At 39.4% G+C, this 16,082-nt stretch overlaps 1 protein-coding gene across 2 annotated transcripts in view; it reads right to left on the bottom strand.

The window, feature by feature from the left end:
• Nucleotides 1–16,082, bottom strand: part of ntrk1 (neurotrophic tyrosine kinase, receptor, type 1) — a 121,029-nt gene that overhangs the window by 4,861 nt on the left and 100,086 nt on the right. For both annotated transcript variants that reach the window (XM_041792552.1, XM_041792551.1), the window contains exons 14-15: nt 10,744–10,984; nt 5,667–5,825 (exon numbers count right to left, since the gene is read on the bottom strand). In XM_041792552.1, coding sequence (XP_041648486.1) covers nt 5,667–5,825; nt 10,744–10,984 — 400 coding nt within the window. The remainder of the gene's footprint in view (nt 1–5,666; nt 5,826–10,743; nt 10,985–16,082) is intronic.

Below are 16,082 nucleotides of genomic sequence, written 5' to 3'. Positions count from 1 at the left end.
AGCTAGCTGAAGATGGTAACACTGAAATCTGCAGTAACTCACGATGAGGGGAATAAGGGACCCCAGTACATTACCAAGCCTGTTTGGTCCTACCTCCTGACTAAACTTTCACAAATTTTAATTTTTTACAGATAATTTGCTTGTGTGCCTGACAACTGCCTTATTCTTCTTCCCAACTTTTCCTCAACTCTTCCTGCCAGACCCTTCATAAATTGCCACATGTCAGAGTGAAGTTATGTGAGAACAGCAGGAGATATTCAGGAAAATTCACTTTTAGTAAGCAGGCAGGTGAGGGGGCAATTGAAGAAAAGATAGTTGCTTTGTTTGCCATTTCTGTGCATTTCCATGACCTGCTTGACTTGATATGACTATTACGGCAATAATGGGGCAAGCTTTCTGGGGCCCTGCCAAACAGGGGCCCCATGGAGGTCAGGAAAGTCATGGTCCATTGTAAAGCAAAGCTGTGATATCCATATTTTATATTTAACCTGAATCTGAACCACCTTTGTTTATGCTGGAGTACAATATAGCATTTTCAAAATGTAAACCCCTTTTCTTAAAACAAAATTACCTTTTTTTTATTTGTAATGTTGGATGAGCACACTGACTAAACCATTAGGAAAATAATGTCAGACTTCATCACTAAGTTATGATGCGCACAAACGTCAGGATACCAGAGAATAAAGTGGGAGGAATTTAAACAAAAGTAAGGGAAGATAATTATTAATTGCAAAATAAAGGCAAAAATTGACAAATGGTTTAAATGGGGCAGAAATAGGTAAAAAAAAAAAAGGCAAAACGTGGTATAAAATTGGCAAATAAGGTTTAAAAAAACAGGCATAAATTGATGTAAAATGGTGAAAAGTGGTTAAAAGTGTCTCAAAATAGTTAACAATGGTAAAAATGGGTTAAAAGTGGAAAAATGCATGGGTAAAGTCGTGAAAAGGGGTTAAAAAGTTGCAAATATTGGCAAAAATGGGAAAACTTTGGTTAAAAGAGGCAAAAGTCTGTATATAATACAGATAATACAGATTATCAACTGGAGGTCCGGGGGACACATCAGGCCCCCCACAGCTTTCCATCCAGCCTCCAGAGGAGTATTAAATTCATATTTCAATTTAACTGGCCCTCACAGCATCAGTCAAGGAAACACTGGCCCTTGTGAAAATGGAGTTGATGACCCCTGCAATAATAACTCGGCACTGTTTTCAGCTTGAAATGAACTACTCATTAGCCAGGACATGAGCACCAATTCAACTGATCAGTCAGTAAATCACAACAGGGGAGGGGCCATTCACTGGGTTTTTCAGGGGCCCAGCCAACTCTGCGGGCCTGTCAACAACAATTGGACAATAGTGTACCTGGTTTTCAGTCTGCAGCTCTTTGTCACAGCAAGGGGACAAAATTTGTTCCAGAAATGGTTGAAAGCAGTGACACAAAATACCACTAAAAGGTTTGAGAAGTTATAAAGCTGTATAAAGCTGTCAACGAGGGCTGTTTGAATCCCGTTTCAGACATCCTACTGGTGAAACTCCTCATGACAAGACTCTATGACCACTCAGCAGTCAGCTGTGTCTTGATGTCACATTATCTTATCAGCTCAGCTTACTTGTAACCTCACCAAATGAGAAAAAATAAGTACCAGGCATGATCCCTTGATGGAAAACAAGATTTAAGACCAATCAAGAGAGTACCACACAGCAGAAAAGCATCATATGTGGAAAAGCAATGCAGGGAATCTGGCCTGTCCTGAAACTGACTCAAAAATCATCACAATCTTCAGATTTCCCTCCATCTGGGACAAAGTAAAGCAGCATAAATGTGAACAACCTACAGCTCAGACGCTGACAGGGCGATGACTGAGTTCACACACTCTACTGCTCAGTGAATAAATCACTGTCGACGATGAGAGAGGATGTCCTTTTGAAGAGTTTCTTACTCAGTTTTTTTCCTGTTGTTAACCTTGGCCTGATCCTCTGAACAAAAGAGACCAGTGAATGCTGAAACAGGCAGCCAGTCACCAAAAAACACTCAAACTAGCCGCCTTTAAATGGCTGCTGTCTGCAGTATTTTGGGATGATTTATCTCTTCTAGAGCGTGTTTAGGCAACATGATAATTTCACCTGTCCGTCACTGGATGAGACAGATTAGATTAACAAGGTTAAAGCTCGTTGGCCTTGGGCAAAAATGAGAGCCAATCAGATTAGAATTGAGTGGGTGAGAAAAGTGATCTACCCTTCTGTTGAAAGGAGAGAGGGTTTGGGCCTTTAATAGCACCGCTGTGGTCACAATGGAGTCCCACTTCTTGGTGCTCCAGCTCCAAAGGCTAGACTGCCCCGGTCCTAATTACTATGAATGTATTGATCAGTTTAAGAGTGCAGAGCCGTGGAAAACTTCACATGCATATGTTCTGAAATATCTACGACAAGAGGGATGAGGCTTCGTTCTGCAAGTTCAAGTGAAACATTTAAAACATTTTACAAAAGCACCTGAAGGGGTTAAATAGTCTCGTCTAATCTCAGTTTATGACATCTACTAAGTATTAAGATAAGTTTCACTGGTTATTCATCTGTGCTTTGCAGATCAAAAGCCATCATCTGCAAATGTCTCTGCTTTAAAGTGAACACTTTCTAAGAGAAGTTTCATTCACTGAAGCCCTAAGAGAGCAAGCATCCATGCATTTCATTTTCCACCATTATCCTGTGTTGACCAGGTCCCTGATTCAAGATCTTGTGTATTTTACTTTACTTTTACTTCACATTATTTTGAGATAACAATGCTGTTTTTCCAGTGCCAACCAAATAATTCCTCAGTATCCTGAGAAAAAGGCTGCAATCAACTGATCACATCACATCAGTGGCTGTGTGGAAATTAAAATAGGAAAAAGTCAAGGTCACAAAAATCCAAATGTTTTTGCCACAGGAAAACTGAATATAAAAAAAGTATGGCAATACAGTCATGTGCATCTTTTTGGGCACATAGGCCGCTAAGGATTCATCATGGGTAGAATCCTTTTGGTAGAAGTTACCTTGACAGTACCCTAGCGTAGGCTTACTCTGGCCACACATCCTTACTTTGACCTTAAGGTGTGGACTTTAAACTCCCCTACCCTGTTAATATGCAAGGGCATTCAGAGCACGACCAGCGTTGTGCCAATCCTCCTTACGACCCAATGGTGCCCTTAGTTGGGCTTACTCGCCACATCTGCTGCTTACTTCAGTCTCAATTATTGGACCAAACATGCCTGAAAGTACAGTATAATATGCCCAGTACATGCAGATTTTAATTTAGTCAAGTCTAAGTGTGAACAGTTTAAAAAAATGCCAAGTAAATTATGATCCTAAAGAAAACTTTAGGCAGGGTGTCCTGTGAGAACTGTGTTATGTGCCAGTTTTTTGCAGATATGTCACACAAGAGAACTTCAGATGGGTGGCAGGAAGTGATTTCTGGTAAAGGTGAGCTATCAAGATGCCAAAGTTTTGCTCAGTTTATGACTGTGCCAACCTTTCAAATTGAAAATAAATGAGCTCCTTTTGAGTCCTGACATTATTAACTACAGATGTAACCATTCACAGAGGTCCCGGTTCAGTTCATACCTCAATTTTTGGGTCATGATTCAATATGTGTGAATTTAAAAAAAAAAAACATATAGTCCCAAATTTATATGCTCATTTCTGAGTTTCCCAGACTTCAAAAAGGAAAAACGGATGAAACAGCACATAATCACATGGTCATTTACCCCACAAGTTTTATTTAGTTAATAGTATATCACCATTGTAAAGTTTAGGGATCATACTCAACATATGCAGAAATTCTCTGATGATTGCAGTGTACAGGTAACCTGGATGGATGTGTTTTACACATCCATCTGGAAAAACACTCATACACAGTGTTTGGGTAAGGGTAGAGCCTTTGAAAAAAAACTCAGAGGGTGATTGGGTGAATGTTCTGTCTGTCACATCTTTATGGGCCAATCAGAGCAACAAAACATGTGACGTCGTAGCCCCAAACCGAGATGCGCTGCTATGGATGAGTAAACTCCATAGAGAGCTGCATAATGCAAACCATGGCGACATGGTTATTTTCAAAAAGAAAATAACTCAATGCTGTTCTTTGCTCTTCTTTTAATGAAGAAATGTCGTCAAGTTCTGATAAAATGTATGCTTTAGCAGCATCCACGATAATGTCCTCCGCCATAATTCAAACCGGCCTCTTGCCGCTGCTTGCTTGCGGCACGACTCTGCCAGTGAGAAACATGGAAACTGGCGAATCCATCTGCTTTGCAAGGTCAGTGTACAGGTCAATTTAGAGAGTTAATGCACTAACATTCCTAACAGCTGTTCTTCTCTTCCTGACTCTTATCTAGCATTACCACATCATCAGGATCATGTGACTGCAAAAAACCTGTTAGGATTGCCACAAAAATGTAAATATCTCAAATACTCTCAAAACTATCTTAAACTAGAAAAGCACTCGGAGAGCGCAGACCTCTGCCATTAGCCCTATCCCCCAATAGTACAGAATCCTTTAAAAAATTCCTGGATCCATACAGCGATCTGGATCCTTCCCAAAATCTATTCAGTTCTTCCTTATGCCATTTCTGACATTTCCTGAAAATTTCATTAAAATCCATCCATAACTTTTTGAGTTATGTTGCTAACAAACAAACTAACTAACAAACTAACAAACCCTGCCAATCACATAACCTCCTTAGCGGAGGTAATAAAGGCTGCAAACATGTTTGTGTTCATGTTCAGTAAAAAAAACGATTTAAAAAGCTTCAATGGGAGCACTTAGTAGAGTAGGCATCCATGTACAGAGACTGTACTGGTCATTGGATTGGTGCATGCTCTATCTCCCCATAATTCCTGTCCCCCTACAGCTGCCCTATCAAAATAAAGGCAAAAAGCCCCAAAATATTCTTAAAGAAGCAGAATATTATCCTATTAGAGCTCCTAAGAGGAGTTTTTATCAGGCTATGAAACTGTGTGAAACTAATACTGATCTCTCCTCATGAGCTACAACAGCAAACAAGACAATCAGCAATGAGTTTATATCTCTGCTGGTATCATAAATGGCTGACCCTGATGGTTGTGATTATGAAGTCTACATGATGTTCAGACACCAGTCTCATTCAGTCTGCATCCAACAGTTCTTGTCATTGTAAGATTTACATCCAGCTTGGTGAAACGCCGTCTGTGATATCATGTAACTGGACTCGAATGTCACAAAAGCAATCACTCTCAACAGCACGGTAAAGCTGTAAGCCCCTTAACAAAGTCAGCTATAAATGCCTGGATAACCGAAGACTTTGTGGAGGAGTTATTGAAAAAGTATTTTATGTTCAGATCCACTTCTACTGCTGCTTTCTAGTGTTAACATTGTAGCTAAACATTAGCCCTGCTGTCTCAACAGGTGAGATTTGTCTTGCTGCCATTGTAATGATTTATTTTCACTGAAGCTCAGTACTGTATGCTTAAAACGAACTAGCATAAAGTTCACTTTACACAGCTTAGAATGAACTAGTATGTTCATTATCTAAAATAACTGAAAAGTGCTCCATCCTTTTTTACTCTGTGAGCTTTGTTCATTATCCTCTCAGGAGCCTTATTGATAAGGTTTTATTGTTGACCTTGAAATCTTTGATCAGTTTCATCCCATCTTACCTCACTGTTGGACAGCTGATACCAGGGCTGTTTCCCATAGGTGAAGATCTCCCACAGCACCACGCCAAAGCTCCAGATGTCACTCTCAGTGGTGAACTTCCTGTACATGATGCTCTCTGGGGGCATCCAGCGGATGGGCAGCATCGTACGTCCTCCCACCTGAGAGAAAACGAGGTGATGAATGAAGGCTAACTCAGATTCATGCGCAAAGGAATGTTTTAGCACTAAATACATAACGCATAACAAAGTCGAAAGGGGAAAATATAGTCATCTAGCTTCTTTGGTCTATCATCTTAGCTCAGACATTTACAGCAGTTCTTTCACAGATTCCTGTTCATGTATCCTTGAACCACCAGCTTCAGGAGCAGCTCAGAATCAGTGTGAGGCTGACAATATGGACAATGTGAGTTTTATCATTCAAAAGTCCTTCCATCCAGAGCCTTTTATTTAATATGAAAGAGAGTCAGAGGAGTCACAACAGCTAAATCACCTGTTTTGGTTAAGTTTAAGAGGATTGTTACATCGATTCATCCTTTAAGACTGTTACACATGAAAAAGATTTTCAAGAGGAGGAGGATGCATCTTTGTTGATCTAAACTCTAAACTAAACTGTTCACAAACAGGAACAATTGATAGTTCAAGGGTTGAAAATGAGATCAAGTGCAGTATTTTTCATCAGTTTGGTTATAAAAAAAATAGAAAGATAGCGCATTCAGCAGAGTACACTGCAGCCTCTCACAGGTTCTCATTTATAAATAAAAGATCAGTAACTCTTACAAACCAACTAAGGTTTTTATTTTACTGTTTTAAAACAGGATAAACTACACTTGTTTTAGATGTCTGGTTGTTTTTATTAAAACTTATCTGATCATTTGAGCAGTTTTAAGAAATCTGACCATGGTAGTCTTTTATCCCCCCCCCCCCCCCCCGGACCCTGGACCTGCTCAAGCGAAGACCCGGGACTGAAAAGGACTGCTAGTCCTGAGCTGTCCCAAGAGGAACCACGTCATTGCCACTGCAAACCAGCTAAGACTGTGCTTACCTTGCCTTAACATCCATTTTGGGGTATTTGAATACCGATGCATACTGAGAATTATACTGAGAATTATGAGACATTCTTCCATGCATCTAAAATATTGATTAGCACACCTTTTGGTGTAAAGTTTTTACTGAATGGAGTCTTCAGTTCAAAACAAGAAGAGAGCTGGATGTGGCTGGAACAAGGTAGTGTGTCTTGTCTCTCACTGGCCAGGAAATGCCCATTAGGGCCATACTAATAATCTTAGTACATCACAAATCAGCAGCACAAAACATGAATGAGATGCAGCAGCAGAATGGCAGCACTTCACACCTCCTACAGCCAGGCCTACACTGTGCAAATTTCAGCTGACTCAACCACAATTTTAGTCACATGACTTGATGATGTGTCGTTTGTTGTGCAGCGTACTTCCAAGCTGCTTCCAAGTGGTTGGACAGATTTCTGTCATATTTCATATTTTGGTTGTATGACTGCTCATAATCACACGGTGAGAGCTCAGCCACAAGCAGATTCCCCAATTTTGGAGCTTTTTTTCCTTTGTAAAAGGACAGCATCTTAAATCACCATAAAAGTAACAGAAATGTCTCTTTGATGTGCCTTTTCAGACTACAGTAAAGGAATTGAATGCGCAGGAAATAGGCCTACCTGTGGACCTCCAGCTGATGAAGAATGTTTGTTATTATTCAGCTGATACATAGTTGTGCTTGCTGGCGATGCTTTGTATGTGTGAGAGAGAGATGGCCAGAGCAGGTATGTTGCTGTATGTAGCTTTTTGAAATGTGAAAATGAGACAATAGACTGTCTTCGACCTCTGTATGTGAGACTTTTCAAGGGAAAATCATCCTGACTGAACTTGTACAGTGTAAGCACTCAGGTCGTGGTTGACTATCAAACTGCAAAGTGTGAACATAGAAATCTTGTGCAGTCACCTTGGTATCTGAATGTGCAAACTGGATGTTTCATGCAAGGTATAAAAGACTCTTGGTGCTCACAATGCAAAGAGTAAACTTAAGTTTTTCATTTAATCTAATGACATGTGAGAAGGACAGTCTTTTTAATGGTTGATACAGTAAATATATTATAAAGTTGGGATAAAGGAAAGTAATCTGTTTCCATTAGAGTTGGGTTTATGGTTTGGTACAACAATAAAAAGTGGATCCTTTAACTTGTTTTTTGCCCTGAATGATAAGAATCGAGATGTGACTGTCCTGAGGTGTAAAAATATTTCAACACCAGCACAAAAGATTAGACGTTTTAGTTTGCCCTCATGAGGCAGCTGCTGAGATTGTCAAGAGCTCTTAAACTGCTCTGAAAAGTTGGCAGCTCCTCATTTTTTGAGGGCCTCACAATAACAGCCCAAAAGAAAACAAGTGCTTGGTTTTCTACCACTTACATTGATTTCTTCACAGGGTTAACAAAAACAGGGGAAAGTTTGAGGAACTGAGATTATGTTTTCAACCTCTTCTGTGTGAAAATGTTCCCTCTTCAAGTGTTTCTCAAAATTATACTCCAGTCCAAGTAAGTCTGTTCTATTGATTTCTAACCAAAAACACCTTAATACAGTCATTATGAACCACATTCTCCAAACAAACATCTAATTTAGAGATTTAAAAATCAAAAATAAGGCTTGAACTAAAAAGTTGGGGCGCTGTTTGAAGCAGAAATACAAACAGAATGCAATGATGGTCAAATCTTACAAACCAATATTTTATTCAGAATAGAACACAAACATCATGTCAGATGTTGATACTGAGACATTTTCCTATTTCATAAAAAATATAACTCAATTTTATTTGATGGCAGCATTAAATGTCAAAAAAAGTAGGGACAGGCCATGTTTACCGTTGTGTAGCATCCTCTCATCTTTCAACAAAAGTCTGTAAACATCTAGAAAGTGAGGAGACCAGCTGCTAGAGTTTGGGGGAGAGGAATGTTGCCCCATTCGTGTCTGATGTAGGATTCTAGCTGTTCAGCAGTCTTGGGTCTTCTTTGTAAGAATATTTCTTATATGATGCTCCAAATGTTTTCTGTTGGTGAAAGGTCTGGCCTGCTTGGACTCCTCTACTGTGATGCCATCCTGTCGTGATAAATGTGGTATGTGGTTTCGCATTGTCCCACTGAAATATACAAAGCCTTCTCTTAAAGAGATGTTGTCTGGATGGGAGCATATGTTGCTATAAACGCAACTTACTTCTTAGCATTGATAGTGCCTTTACAGATGTGTAAGCAGCTCACGCCATAGGCTTTGGCTCAGAGAAGTCTGCTGCGTTTTTGGATTGTGTTCACATATCCTGTTTACATGATACATGATGGCACAGTGTACTGTGTTAGCAGAGAATGATTTCTGGAAGTGTTCCTGAGCCCATGCATACAGAGATTTCTCCAGATTCTCTGAATCCTTTGATGATAATATGTTATGGAGAGGGTGGCATATTCAAAGTCTTTGCAATTTTGCAATGCAATTTTTTTATTTTTTTATTTTATACACAGTTTTTCAGACTCTTCCCATCTTTACTTGACTCTGGCTTTCTGAAATGCTCCATTTATAACCAGTCATGTAACTGACCTGTGGCAAATTAACCTAATTAAAGGAAGCTGCTGCTTTTCATGAGTATCACTTACTTTTACAGCCATTTGTTGCCCTGCCTCTAATATTTTTGAGATATGTAGTTGCCATCATACCTGAAATGAGCCAGTATTTTTCATAAATTGGTAAAATGTCGCAGTATCAACATCTGAAATGTTGTCAATGTTCTATTGTGAATTCAGCAGGTAACACTCTTGTCATATGTTTAACCATTTTATTGCAAAATTGCTATACAGGTTTACTTCGTGGAGAATGCTCTGCTCAAAAGATGCTCCCTCGGTTAGCCAAGCAACATGCTTTGACTTTCCAGGGAGCACATGGCTAGAAACCCCCTTATGGATGAATACAATTATGACAATACATATTGAATACAATAATATTAGTTCAAAAGGAATTTATCCATAGTAGCATGAATCTGAATATTAGGGTACAACAAGTGTTATGCTATAAAGGATGAGGCTGCGGTGGAGGAGGTTAAGCTTTGCCAGCGGCAGCACCATTAATACTAGCAAGGATTAGTGAGAAATAGATTATATTTAAATACACTGCTGTGTCGAGAGAAGAAGAGGAGTAATTGGCTTTGGAAGCGATAACGAGGATCAGGTGACCATCAGCAAATCAAGGCTGGGCGTATGCCTACCATGTCCTGCATGAACTAACACAAGGCTTCATTAAAATATGACTTCTAAGATTTGCACATCAATGAATTCTGTTTGTATTTACATTTTACTGTGTGCCCTAACTTTTTTGGAATCAGGGTTGTACATCCAGTGAAGACACACAACAAGTAAAGTCATTGAGTGGAAGCGGTTATTTTTTTTTTCCAATTTAAGCAATTCAAAACTTATTTTTGAATTGTATATATTGAAACAAGATGTTAATTTGGATGTGTCAGGAGACTGTAGCTTGTAAAAAATGTAATAAGATCATTTTGTTGAGAAATTAGACAAATGAACTTTCACAGATTTAGGTTTTTGCTGTGTATGAATTGCCCAAGATCCAAGGAGATTAAAAATATTGAATTTTCAGTTGCCATATGATCCAAAACCAAGCAAAATAAGGTGTAATGAGTTGTTCCATAGCTATGATTTGATTTGTGGAGAGTCTAAAGACCGATTCTCTATGGAAATTCAAAACATTAGGGGAAAATTCTTCTCATTTCTGTGGAATGATCATCCAGAGAAACCCCCAAATTTCCAGAGGGTTAAATTGATGGAGCACTTGTTTTAGTCATGAGTTTTCATTAGTTCTGAGATGCACTAATACATTATCACTAACTGCAGTAGAAGCAGAAATCTTAGATGAATATCTCAAGATGTGGGCGCACAAGGCCAGAGTTTTTGTAAACTGCAAGAAACCTTATCCTTTGAATGTTATTGTGTAGTTTCTACCTCACAATCCAAATATAAATGAAATATGAAAGTCCTGTCTGATATTTTTGAACCACTCACCCGGTAGTAATCTGTGCTGTAGATGTCTCTGGACATGCCAAAGTCTCCAATTTTAACCACCAGGCCCTCTCCCACCAGACAGTTTCGTGTTGCTAGGTCACGGTGGACGAAGTGCAGCGATGCCAGGTAGACCATCCCTGAGGCGATCTGTGCGGCAATGTGCAGCATCTGAGGGAGAGTGAGCTGACCCAGCGGGGGGATCTTTGTCTCCTCCAGGATACGGGCATCAGGACCATGAGCTCTAGAGGGAACACAGGGAGCAGGAGTGTCAAGACTGCTTGATTTTCGGTTGCCCTCTGTTCAATCTGAATGCATTTCAACTTAATCAAAGAGTTAAGAAAAAAACGTGACGTGATAATGAAAAGACCCATGAAGGTGTAGAAATGTTGACGAGTCTGTTAATAAGCTGCATTAATATGAAGATTAGAAATCTCTAATTAAACTTCAAAACATCATCAAATACATCACAACTTGGAAATATTCAGAAAAATCAACTTACAATACTGTAAACACAACTCCATATTCATGTGCCATTCATTTAAGACCTAGAGCTTTAAAGTTGCAGCTGGCAAAGAAGTTAACTTAGTGATACAAGGAATGTGATTGTGGTCTAGCCTTAAAATCTGCATCCAATATGGATGCTTTTTCAGCTCACTGACAATTTCTTTTAGGGAACTACAAGCAGCCAATCATATGTGTTTCTTATTTTTTACTGGACAGCACCTTTTCTGTCTAGGCAAGTTTTGATATAAAAAGCGTATCTATACATAGATTCTGACATGAGTGGGACTTTTTCAGGACATTTCTGATTGAGGATAGCTGCTCACAGACACCTGCAGCCTGCATCACTAACCAACCAGAGTTCCCTGACTCACTGAATGCCAGTGTTTTACAGACCTTCTTCAACTTTCTGAAGATAAATTGGGAAAACTGACTGACCAGAAGAGCTGAATGGAAATTTGTCTTCCAAGTAAGTTTATGGCTGTTTCTTTGTTCCTCTAGTGGCTAATAACTAGACAAGCCCCAGTCAGCATACCCCCTGAAAACACTGTGTCAGCTACTGAAGAGGAAAACTGAGCTGAAACAACTACTATGAGCTTTTTTCTGACAAAGCCCATAGAATCAAAAAGCTACGCAGACACACGAGGCAGAAGAGCATGTAGCTGGTAGCATAAGCTCACCTTGCAAAGTAGTGCCAAACACAAAGGCTTTCCAAGTGAACAATAAAACACTTCAAAAAATTATTAAAATTGTTTTTTGGCCCATTTTTACCTAAAAATCGCAGTTATACCCATCTGTGGGGCTATATAGCCTAGCCTCACTGTATGAAGGGGCAACGCTCACTGAAATAACTGGAGGCTAATGCTTTTGCTATTGCCAAGTGCCTTAAACAACCCAACTTCAAAAATACCTAAATATCACTTTATGGATGTAAAAAATATTACATACAAACACATTTGAAAGTCCTGGACTCCTTTTCTGAAACAATTATTTTAATAGTACATTACATCAGAATTCTTTTGACTGAGTACTGCATTGCACAGCATTGATGAACCTTACTATCTTTGACCTACTGTTTTTCATTATATTTTTGATACAATTTAATATGGTAATTTTTACTTCTTTACTTCCCAGCAGTACCCCATAACAGGCTCCATTTGTGATATTGTCCTGGGGGGCGTCACAGGACTTCAGAGGAGATGTGAAATCATAAACCAGACAACACTGGTTTGCTTTGCAAACTCATGCTGTGCATGGAACAAATTGGACAGATTTATAAATTATATGTAGATACTAGAGGATTCCTGCATTGGTCCTGTTGATACTCAATGACCACAGTGTTTAATAAGAAAAGATTAACAAGCTAATGACAGCATAAGGTTGTGCAAGCCCTGGGGTCATACTGAGACAAAATACTTTATCTAGTGACCAAACCAGGGGAGTTTTTTGATCGGGAGTAAAAGGAATTTTGGTCACTGAAGGTAACCGAGACATTTAATGCTGTAAGCACTAAGGCAGCCTCTGCAAAAGCAGGTTTTTGGCAGCAACAACGATCAAAAGCGAGTGCCAGGCAAGGTGGGGGAGGATGATCTGCAGTTATGCAATCCTGCATCAACTGCATAGATGCAAACTCATAGATCCTGCTAAATTAGAGTGTATAGAGCATAATGATCAGGTAGTATTGGCAGTAGAGTTCATCATTCAAACCAAATAGCTCAAATTAAGTAGCACTAAACTGTTGTGACTTTTAGAACCAGACTAAAGTATTTGCCCAACACTGTTTAGTTTCTGCCACAGAACTGTGGCAACATGCTTTATCAAGTAATGTTAGAATTTAAAGGGTTTTTTTTGCCTTGATTGATGGTACAGCTGCAGAAAGACATAAACTATGGAGAGAGAGAGGAGGGAAAGGCATGCACCAAACAGCACCAGGATCAGGATTTGATTCTGTGGCCAGTGCATCCAGAACTACGTCTATATGGGTGCCTTCTCTGCCAATAACCTCAAGGAATGTCTTGAAACAAACTGATAAAGCTGGTTTGAGTGTGGACAGTAAAGATATGTCATTTCTGTTCAGTTTCACTGCTTTTTGTTGAACATTTTGAAGCAAGATGTGTTTCTATAGGCTGTTTTTGTGCTAGATTTACCAATCATAATCAGAGAAGGTCATGTTTTAGAATGTTTCAGGACGTCACTGAGAACGATAAATTAGTTTTATCTCATGGACAGTGGCTGACTGCTGTGAAGGGTTATAGCAGCCGTACGACCACGCATTTGTCCACTTGTAAGGAACAGAACATGCTGCCCTCTGCTTTTCTTCTCCATTCTTACTGGTTCTGGGGTCGGGCTCTTGGTAACTATGGTCCTGACCTTGGGTGACCTGAAACGATGATCTCAGCAAACAATCTGCAGAGTGAACATTTCTGACTTATATGAGCTCTTGACCATGACATAATAAAGCCATTTAACAGTGAATAGAAAACAAGAGGCTTGTTACACCCTTACAATTGATTTGCAATAATGTGATTGGGAGATGCAGAGCACATCAACTCTCAGATGTTCTCGTGGATCATAAACACCCACTCTCACGTCTCACTGCGGCCTAAATGAGCAAATCACAGCTGATGTGTCTCCATCCATCCTAATCTCTTTCCTCTGCACTTTGTCCCGTCTTTATAAAGGAAGTTGTCTTTGCAATCACTATTAGTTTAGCAGGCAGGTGGCAGGGTGGGAAAGCAGCTGCATTGTGGGGGCTGTCTGACGTTTCTCCCCGTCCTGTCTGCTGGAAATGCGATTTTCCCATCCGTTGGTGAACATATATCTCAGGCAGGGTCTGTGAGACTGCAATCTGTCTCCTGTGGAGGACACCTGGCAGACAGCATGGAGTGTGTCTGCTCTCATAGTTTGTCACATGGTTGTCCAGGTGCTGATCCAGCTCTAATGGGGCAACACCGATTCACAACTCCTCTTTTTCCCTCCTTTTTTTGTTTCTAAACTTTGTTTACCATTTAAATGACTGAGATAAATATTTTCCTCTGCACAGTCAAATGTTTATCATGAGCTCATTTTATCCTTACCCTCTGTATTCACATCATACTCATTCAGTTTAGAGCTCAGGGAAACTATATTCTGCTTCAGGGCCAAATTATTATCTGTGTCTATCAGTATTTATGTAAAAAGCTGCAATATATCTGAATTTTACTCTATTTACTTGTATCATAGAAGGACACTGCAGATGATATATTCACACAGGGCCTTTGCATGCTATTCCATCTGTTCTTTACATTTCTATTCTGTACATCTATTTACTGTAAGATTATGGCAATATGAATAAGGAAATGGAGGATATAGGGATCTTTATTGTGGATGAAATTAAGCTAGTAGTGCACTTAAAGAAATGATGCAAGCTCTATTAAACGTCTTCTGGACTGTCTTAGGAGCACTGAAGCCTGGATGGCCTCAACATGAAATTTTCAGAGACACAAAACAGGAGTGTTTAGCCCAAGACAAGTCTGTGATGCCCCCCTTATGGACTCCGAGCCCTGCCGTATTCTAAACCCCCAGTAATGAATCTTGGTGTTAAAGTTAAAGTCAGTTGATTTCAAATTGCATCAAAACATAAATTCTGCTGTTGAATGCAGTTTTAGACTTTGTGAGGAGACTAGTTGCTGGAGCTTTGGGAGAGGAATGTTGTCCCATTCTTGTCTGATGTAGGATTCTGTCTGCTTAAAAGTCCTGGATCTTCTCAGTCAGATTCGTTTCCTGATGCATCGAATGTTTTCTATTGGTGAAAGCAGTGTTGGTCAAGTTACTTGAAAATAGTAATTAGTTACTGATTAGTGATAATTTCTCCAAGAAAGTAATCCAGTTATTTTACTAATTACTTATTTTCAAAAGTTATTAGTTACTTTACTAATTACTTTAGTTACTTTTCAAAAACATGATGCACAACCTGAATATGCTATAAAGCAATAGCTAGACTTTTCAGCCTAATTTTATTCTTTCTGTATATTCCATCAAATTAAATTGAATCAAATTAAACAGTCTCTTTTTTAAAACTTGTTTTATTGGTTTCAGTCTTTTAACTTTATGCAAATCGCATCAAGCAAAAGTTAAATTAAATATAACAGTCTCTGACTTGAAGAAAATTATTGAACATTTAAACATATTTTATGCACATTTCACCATATTTTAATAAAATATGGTGAGTCTTTCTTCTGTTAAGTTATATTTCAGCATGTTAACATTAACATCTTTTAACAGTTGGCAGCTTGACACCACTTTTGGTCGGTATTTTTTCTACGATGCATTGGAACGATTCAAAGTCTACAGTGGAAATGGGCAACATGTCTTCGGCAATATAGCCAGCAACGAGCTTCCTCAGTTCAGCACCCCTAAGTCCTGTCGCCCTTAAGTCTGTTTTCACCTGTTTAGCAGGAGAGGGGCCCTCGGAATTGGATGTGTTAGCTGCAGCGGTCATGTCAGTGGGGGATGCGGGGTTTTTCAGTGAGTTTGCTAGGTGCTTGCTCAGATTTGAGGTGGAATTTTTCGCTGTAGATAAAAGTTTTCTTCCCACGCAGAGTGTGCAGCATACGCTAATGTTTTTTTCATCTTTCACCGAGTCAAACTCAAAGTAATGTTGGTACTTCCAAGCATTAAATGCTGCATGGTCCTGCTCTCTCCCACGCTCCATGTTGTCTCTTGTTGATCACTACACGTTTCTGTTGTTTACCACTGATGTCATGCCGCTCATACGTCATTGTCACGTGACTCATGAGACAGTCTCACAAAATGAAATCACGGTTTAGCAACGCAGTAACACAGCCTGCTTGCGGGAA

This window comes from Cheilinus undulatus, linkage group 8 (genome assembly GCF_018320785.1).
Source record: "Cheilinus undulatus linkage group 8, ASM1832078v1, whole genome shotgun sequence".
Lineage (NCBI taxonomy): Eukaryota > Metazoa > Chordata > Actinopteri > Labriformes > Labridae > Cheilinus > Cheilinus undulatus.
This window is presented reverse-complemented; position numbering and strand designations above follow the sequence as displayed.